We start from the raw sequence: 10,227 nt of genomic DNA on the forward strand, positions 1-10,227 counted from the left end.
CTTCCATTTACTTTACTATACATATATAATAATTTTTAGTTATATATTATAATATATTAAAAATACAAATTAATTTAAGTAGGATTTAATCTAAACCTGCACCTGATTCTATTCGAAGATCAATTATGTATCATTTTCAATTCAATTTGTTGTGAATCGTGTTACCAACTTTATCCGATTGAATTAGGAATAAATCTGCACCTAATTTTATCCACAAGTTAATCTTATACCACTTTAAATTAATTCGTTGTGAATTAGAGTACAATCGAATCAGATTAGATATCCCACAAATAAAGCTAGATGGCTAGTAAAAAAGATTGGCGTATTCTTATAGAAGTAAAAAATATGTGACCTTTTAAAATGATCATCACTTTTAATTTTAGAAAAAATATAGGTAAATAATATAAATATTAAATAATATAAATAATAGATATATTAAATGTTTATTTTACTAGTCTACGGATGGTTATGTAACAAATTTTGCAATTATCTTTCTTACTAAATTATTTTGGAGAAATAAGTCGTGGTCGAAAGAGAAAACAAACATGATAAGGTCAGTATGGATTGAGATTTTTAATGTGATGTTTCATACAGGTAAAAGAAAATTGGCTCAATGTGATTGAACGAAATAATTATACACAAAGATTGTTAACAAATGTCAATGAGTAATAGTTTAAATGGTACAGTCTCTCCATACTCAATTAAAAAGTTGCGAGTTCGAGTCTCCTATCTTTGGTAAAAAAAAAAAAAGATTGTTAACAAATACCTAAAAAAAACTTTATTTTAATACTAAAAGCAAATGGTTTGAGTAGAAATATAAATTAAATCAAAATCTTTTAAAATAAAAAGAAATCAAAGTTTCATTTTTAATATTCAATCAATTTCCTTAAAATTAAATACTATTTATCTAAATCTTTATACGATTTAATATTGAATAAACAAAAATGCTAGACAATCAAAATCCAACCAAATCAAATTTATGATTTTATGTATATATATTTTTCACGTTTTTATTTTTGTTCTCATTTTTGTTTTTTTTTCCTCCCCACTTTTATTATCTGCATCATTATTATCACTATCTCATTCTTTTTTATTCACCTTCTCTTTTTTTTTCTTTCTCCATTTTTTTTTTCGTTTGATTTTTTCTTTTTTTTTTCCTCATCCTTTATCATCGTATTCTTCTTAGTTCAATGTCACATAATGAGTTTGATGATAATAAAAGTGACACAATAATTTTTAGCTAGTGATACAAAAAATCTATTGACATGATACTGAAATTTTTAATAAATCATACAAAAAATCTTTAAAAAACTACAAGTCCAAAATCATCACTTACTCAATTAACAAAATACATTTAAATTTGTTTTGTAACAAAAAAATAATTAATTTGTAATAAATGACATAAAATTAGCTAAACCTCTTATATATGAGTTCAATAATAAGAAAGCACATCATTTAGTTGAAAATAATAGAAATTTTTGGTGAATAACACAAAATTTTCAAAGGATCACAAGTTAAAAAGTTTTCTGATAATTTTTATTTAGTTAAAAAATTTTTTGTGTCACGGATAAGTAATTTTAGTGTCAAAATTAAGAAACTTACAATATCATGATTAAAAAATTTTGGTATTATTTTTTTTAATAAATTTTGTATAATTCAAAACAACTCCTCTTCCTCTTCTTCCTCCTCCTCATCATATTTCTTGTTTTACCTCCTCCTCCTCATTATCATCATATTTCTTGTTTTATGTTCTTATAATTCTTCTTGTCACCCTCTTAATTAACAAGAACTTGCATTACAGTTAAAAAAGTTTTGGTATTATTTTTTTAATAAATTCTACACAATTCAAAACTCTTATTCCTCTTTGTTTTACATTCTCATAATTTTTCTTGTTTCACTCTTTTAATAAGAATCTATATTGCAGTTAAAACATTTCGGTGTCAAAATTAAGAAACTTCATGTGTCACAATTAAAAATTTTTAGTATTTTTTGATAAATTTTGCACAATTTAAAATTTTCTTCTCTTCTTGTTCGTCATCATCATCTTTCTTTCTCTTCGTCTTTTTGTTATTATTTTACCTTCTCATAATTTTTCTTTTGTTTCATCCTTTTAACAAGAATAAAAAAAAAAACTAAAAAATATTGCAATAATCACAAGTAGCAATAGAAAAAAGAGAAAAAAAAAACACAGCAATAATAACAACAATTAAAAAGTGATCATGAGTAAGAAACATGGGAAAAAAGAGGAACAAAAAAAAATGTATAATTCACATATACATTATGTGAGTAATTTTTATTAAGTTTTGACCAATTTAATTAGACTCAATTAATAAAAACGCTTGAATATATAACGAGACCGAAATACGTTTAAGTTATCCTACTAAAAATTAATTTTTCTTAGCCATGGAGTCATTAATTAATAGGTTGGTGTTTATTCAGCTTGAAATTTTAACCTTTTTTTTTTCGTATTGTAGAAATTTTAACTCTAATGAATATATTAAATTATGATTATTTTTAGATCGAATATTAACCATGTTTTGAATAATTAGATCAAAATTCAATAGAGAATTGGGCACCTAGTTGGCACCATTAAACATAAAAACCGGACCGACTCAGGTGTCCGACTCAGGTGATCGGACTGAAAAATCGGTGATCCGATCTCAAAATCGGACTGGATTGGACATTGGACCGGATAAGAAATAGAATTGGTAAAAATAAGTTTGAACTGGCCGATTTTTGTGAAAATCGGTGAGCTGGCAGGTTTGAAAAACCTGGACCGGTTCGAATTTGTAATTTTAAAAAAAAAATCTAATTCACTAATTGATCGAAGGAAGAGAGGCAGAGCTTCATTTTCACTCTCTCTCTCAGTTGAACTGAACGGCAGAACGTTAGCCGCAGCTCACAGAGCTTTCACCGCCACTGCACTATCGCCGCCTCGTTGCCGAGCCTCTCGCCGTGGTCCTCGTGTCGTCCTCCTCCGCAGTGGGTTGCCTTCACTGCTGTGCTTTGGCGTGAGCTCGCTTCTCTGCGTGCCGTCAGCTGTGATCCCGTGGCTTCTCTTCTCTGTTGAGGTGAGCTTTTTATTATTGAAACGTGTACTTGACTGATTGGATCTGGATGATACTGACATGTACTCTAGAGTATTGATTAACCATATATTTAACTTTTGCAAGGTGGTAAATATGGATAGGTTGGTTTTGCATCGTTCCATTTGCATTTAATCAAACATATTAAAGACTCTGATAATTACACTTGGTTGATCTGAACATGAGGAAAAGTATAAGTTGCATATAATCCTTATGCATTTCCTGATTAATCGCATTGAGAAGCCTTCATAGTTTGATAACACATAGTTTCCATGTTTTTATCTTGGTCCTTTTTGTGATGTTTAAGCCACCAAGTGTGTTTGTGTGCTTGTATTGTCCACCAGTGAGAAGTCACATGATTTACCAAGTAACAGTTGGAGAAGATATAAGCGTGCAGCTTCATTTGATTCTAGAAAAGTTGCTCTTCTATTTTCAATGTTATAAGTTCTAATACATCATTATACAATGAACGAACAAGTTATCTATTTAGGGGTTGATTGTTGCTGTTTATTCTATATTGATTTATGAGTGAATAGCCATTTTGGCACCTAAAATATTTTGATTTTGACAAAACAGACTCTAATATTTTCTTTTGACAAAATGAACCCCCAAATATGTGATTCGTTTGACAAAATGACACTGACATCAAGTCAACAGCTAATTTACTCAATCAATTGTTAATTTTTTTATAAAGTTATTAATTTACCCTTCACTATCATCACCCCCGCTACATCCTCTTTCTTGTCTCAATCCATCTTATCTGCATCACCCCTACTCCATCTCCTTTTCCATTTTCCTGCCCTTACTTCATCACGTTTCCATCATCCCATCACTTGATCATCAGCTTCCCTTGCTCCTTTTCATTTTCCCTTCCTTCCAATTCTGATTCTGACTATCCACAAGCCAATGTAAATGGCTTCATCCATGTGTACTTGAAGGAGTCCTTCACCCATCACTCCACTGTTTTCTTCTTCTATTGTGGTAGCGAAGACCTATTCGCCTCCTCCTCCGCCTCCCAATCCTTCATAAAGTTTGAGAGCGTAGTTTTTACACACCCCAAATTCTTCGCAGTGAAGCATGGAGATATGCAGCAGAACACAAACCTGGTGGAAGCCATTGTCCTAGAAGTAAAGGATTGCCTCCGCATCGGCGAGTCCCACGTTAAATCCGAGCTTATCTGCTACACCAAGGAGCTCTCCGACAGCCAGTTCCACAACCTCGGTGAGGTCATCATATATTTGGAGAGAGGAGAGAGGGAATGAAAACATATTTGTGATTTAACCAAAAAAGGGTAATTTAGTAATTTCATAAAAATTTAACAATTGATTGGATAAATTAACTGTTGACTTAACATTTGGGTCGTTTTGTCAAACGGAGTATATATTTTGGGATTCATTTTGTTAAAAGAAAATATTATGGTCCATTTTGTTAAGATTAGAATCTTTCGATTGCCAAAATGGCTATTTATTCTTGATTTATTCTATATTGATTGTTGTTTTTTTAGAGATATGTATATATATTGATTTATATAATGATTGATTGGAATATGCTCCAGTTTAGAAATGGCAACGGGGAAGGTGGGGCAGCGAGAGGGTGACGACACGATGAACACTAAGCAGGAGTGGCGATGTGTATAGTTGTGACGCTATGGGAGATTCGGATTTGCGATTTCTGGCCTTCTGGGGGTGACTGGGGAGTGAGACAACACAATGTTAGTATTATGGAAATAAGGGAAGACACTTTTGAAATTAGGGTTAGGTTTTTCAATATATGTGTGTGTGTGTGTGACTAAAAAATTTAAGAAATAAATTATTAAGGGTATTTAAGTAAATTTAATAATTCGGAGATTAGCGGGGACGGGGCGGGGATTCCCGCTCGGGTCCCCACGTCTGCCTCGGGAGAATTTCGGCTCCCATCCCTATCTCCGCGGAAAAAATTTTCCGTCTTTGGGTCCCCATTTGGGGCAGTCCCTACGGGGATTGCCGCACTTCGAGGAGTTTTGCCATCCCTACTCTGGTTGGGTTGGTTCTGTGAATTGATTAGATAATACACTACAACAAAAACGTTGAATACCGTCGCATTTACCATCAGATTTAGCGTCGAACGTTAGAAGTGGATTTATCGGCGGATTTGGCAATAAATTCGTAGGATAAAAAAGATTACCGTCGAATTCGGTTTTTTAATGGTAAATTCGCTGATAATAATTGGAGAAAAAAAATAAATTGGTGCGATCATTATCGTCCAAACCACCAGTAATTCGAATTAGTGCACTGCTGCGTTTTGGTCATCAGCAAGACGTTGTTGGCCACCACCAACAACGTCCTGCTGATGTATTAAATGTTTGAAAAGTACAAATCAATTTGGGGGTTTTGAGAATTCTGACTAGGGTTGAGGTTGATGTGGTTGGTTTTTTTGTGTAATTGAATTTTGAGTTTGAAAATGATGAGAATCATATCAAGAAGAGTTAGAAATGGTATTAGTTACTAGTATTCCTTTTGTTTTTTAAAGATCAAGTTTTACCTAAAAAAAAAAATCTTTATCAAAAAAATAAAAGATTAAATTAAAATAAAATACACTCTGAAGCAATTAGTGCAGCAGTCTCCCTCTCTCGTAAGTGTCGCCGCCAGTCGACTGCCAGTTGTTGCCCTCAGTCGCTGCCCGCGCCCCCTTTGTCTCTACCAATATCTTCCCATTTATCTCAGTAAGCTCCACTCTCGTATTTTCTCCAATTGTACGTACGTACATATGTAGATAAATACTTACGTGGGGGAGATTGAGAACCACTCTACTATTTGAGTGATTAAGAAAAATCTCTAAACCTTTGGGTTTTAACGATTTTATGTAATTCTAAAACGTACTTAGCATGAGACTTAGGTGTACATGGGCCGGGCCACACCGGGTTTGGCTTAACCCAGATCCGGCCCGAAATATAGACCGGATCCAATTTTTAGACCCTAACCCGATCCTAGACCTGATGAAACCTACGCGCCTTCGGGCCGGGTGAAAATCCGGTAAAAACTGGATGAAAACTGGGTCTTTAGTATGTAAAAATCACATAATCTCCAATCATTATTTCACAATTCACATAGTAAAATTTACTTAAAAAAATATAACAAGAACCAACCATTTTCTAAAATTAAAGCATAACCATAATCAATATTAATATTGTCTAATAACACCAAATATTTAAATCAATACAAATAACACAATATTATGCATTAATCTAAAGTCTTATGCATTTTAAACATAAAACATTAACTTATAATCTTATAATGACTAATAACACAAAATATTAACAACAACAACAACAACAACAAAGCCTTGTCCCACTAAGTGGGGTCGGCTACATGAATCAAACGACGCCATTGTGCTCTGTCATGTATCATGTCTACAGAGAGACCGTTTACATGTAGATCTCGTTTGACCACCTCATGGATGGTCTTCTTAGGTCTTCCTCTGCCTTTTGCCCTTTGTCCATCTTCCATCTCATACACCCTCCCTAGAGAAGGAAGAAAAAATCAATATCTAATCATGTATCAACTCTCATCCGAGGCATATATCAATAAAAGACAAAAAAAAACGGTAAAATAGTTTGGCTAAAGACACAAGTGTCAAAATGCCATTATTTGAATGCTAAATAGCCAGGTAAAAAGTAAAAACAAGTTATATGTGCTAACTAGTACATTGAGCACAAGTTAACTTCATCAATAAAAAATTTTCAATTAATATATCTTCCTTTTATACCTCAAGCGTAACGATCTATCATATCAAAAACATTTCACTCTTTGTACCTACATAATGGCAATTTTATATATACAACAATAACAATAAAGCTTTGTTCTAAGTGAGGTCGATTACATAAATCAAATAATGTTATTGTGCTCTGTCATATATTATGTCTACAAAGATATCATTTACATGTAGATCTCATTTGACCACCTCATGGATGATCTTCTTAGGTTTTCATATGTCTTTCGCCCCTTGTCCATCTTCCATCTCATCCACCCTCCTGACTGGATGTTCTATCGATCTTCTTCTCACATGTCCAAACCATCTGAGACGCGATTCAACTAACCATCTTTTCAACAATGGGTGCTATTCCAACTCTCTCCCTTATATCTTCGTTTCTTATTTTATCCAATCGCGTATGACCACTCATCCATCTCAACATCTTCATCTCTACCACACTCAACTTATATTCGTGCTCCCCTTTAGCCGCCCAATACTCCGTACCATAAAGCATAGCCGGTCTTATAGCGGTGCAATAGAATTTACCCTTAAGTTTTAAAGGCACTTTTTTGTCGCATATAAAACCAGATGCACTCCGTCATTTTGACCAACCTTCTTGGATCCTATGATTTACATCCTATTCAATCTCTCCATTATCCTGTATGATGCACACAAGATACTTAAAACTTTTAACTTTTCGTAGGATGTTTTCTCCAATCTTCACCTCTATATTAAGGTTTTTCCTTCTCGGATTGAACTTACATTCCATATATTCCGTTTTGCTACGGCTTATGCGCAAACCATACACTTCTAGAGCTTCTCTCCATAAGTCAAACTTCTTATTTAGGTCTTCCTTTGACTCTCCCATAAGGACGATATCATCGGCAAAAAGCATGTACCATGGCACAAGCTCTTGGATGTTCTCTGAGTACTTCCAAGACTAATGTGAAAAGGTATGGACTTAAGGATGATCCCTGGTGTAATCCTATACCAATAGAAAATTCATCTGTCACACCACTTTGTATCTCTTTTCTCAATCTCCGTTCTATCACCATTTCCCATAACTTCATGGTATGACTCATAAGTTTGATTCCTCTATAGTTTTCGCAACTTTGTATATCCCCTTATTTTTGTAGATAGGTACCAAGGTGCTCTTTCTCCACTCATCAGGCATCTTCTTTGACCTTAAAATCTCATTAAAAAGCATGGTTAACCAGTTGATGCCTTTTTCTCCAAGACCCTTCCAAACCTCAATCGGAATATTATCAGGTCCTACTGCCCTACCATTTTTCATCTGCTTTAGAGCCTCTTTTACCTCGAAGTCTCGAATCCTTCGATAGTAGTCAAAGTTTTGATCTTCTTCCCTTGTGCATAAGATTTAAAAATATTTAAATTCCACATAAGAATAGCCATCATCCATCACTAATAACACAAAATATTAATTGTGTATGATGACCAGGCCACCGGGCCGAGTTTGGGTGACCTGAGCTATGGCACGGACCCGACCCGAAATAATGACCGGATCTATTTTTGAGACCCTTACCTGGCCCTAGACCCAATGAAATCACACTAAATTAGCCCCTAAAGTGTTTGGGGCCGGGCCGGGCTATGTACACCCCTAAGACTTATAAGAATCACAGAACAAAACGAGTGAGATTGTTTTGGTCACAGCCTCGACATTTACCTGTTTGTTAAAATGCATCAATTGAGCTGAATACTTAGAAACTTAGAGTGCTTTCTTCATCTTCTTCTTTGTTAGGTTTTTATGTGCAATCAAGGCCTCTTTGCTATTGTGTTACTAATATGCCTTTTACTTATATTTGAAATTAACATGAAACTATGTTATTTGAACGGAATAAATTCAACAATTTTAAATTTTAGGCATAAATGAAACGACTATGCTATGGAAATTAGGGGTGGTGATTGTAATGAAAACATGCCCTGATCCACCGGAATTTCTGTCCTTGGTTATTGTTCCCAAAATGTACTTTTGGCATTCATTATTTATATATTTTGTTTTTTTATTGTGTTGTAGTTGTTGTACATCGGAATCTGGCTTAGAGATTGTGTAGGTTGGGTTAGAACGATGAAGCAAGTCGTAGGAATGGTGGTTTCCAATAAGATGCAGAAGTCAGTGGTGGTGGCAGTGGACAGGCTATTCCACCACAAAGTGTACAACCGTTACATCAAACGAACTTCTAAATTTATGGCACACGACGAGCACAATCATTGTAACATTGGTGATCGAGTTAGTAACAACTTTCAACTTATCCATCTAATTTGCAGTCCTTGTTTATTTCTTAAAATATTGAATTTAGTTATTAGTATTGTCTTTGTAGCTTGAGATTTTAGTATTTTAACTTTAGACATGGTTTATGATAGGATATTATAATGATATTTGATCTATATAGCTAATCTCTCTTAGTGAAATAAGGCTTGGTAGTTGTATTATTCTTATCACTTGATGGTTAAATGTTAATATGCCCTCTAGTTTTTTTAAGAACATTTAGTAAGCGATCTCTTTTGCTGTTGTTCTTTCAGGTTCGACTGGATCCTTCTAGGCCTTTGAGCAAGCACAAACATTGGATTGTTGCTGAAATTCTCAAGAAAGCACGCATATATACTCCTCCCACTACACCAGTACCTGAGAATGTGCCCTTAAGCACTGAAGCACCTGCTCCCTAAATTGGTGTAAGGTATTGAAAGAATCTTAGTTGTCAAATCTACAGCAGTTTTGCTGTTGACGTAAATGGAATTGGAAATAAAGTACAGTAGAGTCAGCTAGTTGTTTGTTACCTTTTTCAAGTATAGTAGAAATTGTTTATATGCATACTTTTTGCAGCTTGAATTTGATTATACTGTTTTGTTACTATTAGTAAGAAAGATTGAAATGTAACCCCTGATTCTGTCATCGTCTTAGAAGAAAATCCAAAACCTCCTTCGTTCTCCATTTTGAGATTCTGATATCATCTCTAAATTTGTTATGGTAGGAGAACTTTCTTGTGCTGCGTTCTAAGGTTGATTAGCTTGTAACTAGATAGTTTGAAAACCAATCTTTTCCAATCTCATTTCCACATAAGTATTGCTAGAGTTTAGGTTGCCAAGTTAGCGTGAATGTTTGATCTTTATTACCCTCAAGTTTCGAAGTCTTGTTGAATATGCATGAATTACGTTTTTTTTTCTTTTTATAATTATTTTTTGAGTTAATTAGTTGATTGCTATTAATTGTATGATTTATTATTGAGGCCATTAAACATTTTATTGACTTATTGTTTATTGTTGTCAATTTTCTAAATTTATTACTATCTGAATTAATTATTTTCTGAGTTAATTAGTTCAGTGTTGTATTTTCTGAATTATTAGTTTAGAAATTATTGAATTTAAATATTTAAAATTATATATTAATTTTAAA

General features: G+C 33.6%; 2 protein-coding genes across 3 annotated transcripts in view; both read left to right on the forward strand.

The window, feature by feature from the left end:
* LOC107629948 (ribosome-recycling factor) overlaps positions 1–10,227 on the forward strand; it is a 51,773-nt gene that overhangs the window by 11,696 nt on the left and 29,850 nt on the right. The window contains exons 1-2 of one of the 2 annotated variants that reach the window (XM_016332911.2): positions 2,933–3,071; positions 4,072–4,307. Coding sequence is in view for 1 of the 2 variants with exons in the window: in XM_021118318.1 (XP_020973977.1) it covers positions 2,857–3,071 (215 nt within the window). In the remaining variant the exon portion in view is untranslated. Of the gene's footprint in view, positions 1–2,856; positions 3,072–4,071; positions 4,308–10,227 lie in introns of those variants that run through there. The other variant, XM_021118318.1, reaches the window with a different exon arrangement.
* LOC107629949 (30S ribosomal protein S17-like) overlaps positions 2,912–10,227 on the forward strand; it is an 8,124-nt gene continuing 808 nt past the window's right edge. The window contains exons 1-3 of the mRNA XM_016332916.2: positions 2,912–3,071; positions 8,851–9,063; positions 9,357–9,511. Of these exons, the coding sequence (XP_016188402.1) occupies positions 8,902–9,063; positions 9,357–9,500 (306 nt within the window). The 5' untranslated portion in view covers positions 2,912–3,071; positions 8,851–8,901 and the 3' untranslated portion in view covers positions 9,501–9,511. The remainder of the gene's footprint in view (positions 3,072–8,850; positions 9,064–9,356; positions 9,512–10,227) is intronic.

This window comes from Arachis ipaensis, chromosome B03, assembly GCF_000816755.2.
Source record: "Arachis ipaensis cultivar K30076 chromosome B03, Araip1.1, whole genome shotgun sequence".
NCBI classification, from domain to species: Eukaryota; Viridiplantae; Streptophyta; class Magnoliopsida; order Fabales; family Fabaceae; genus Arachis; species Arachis ipaensis.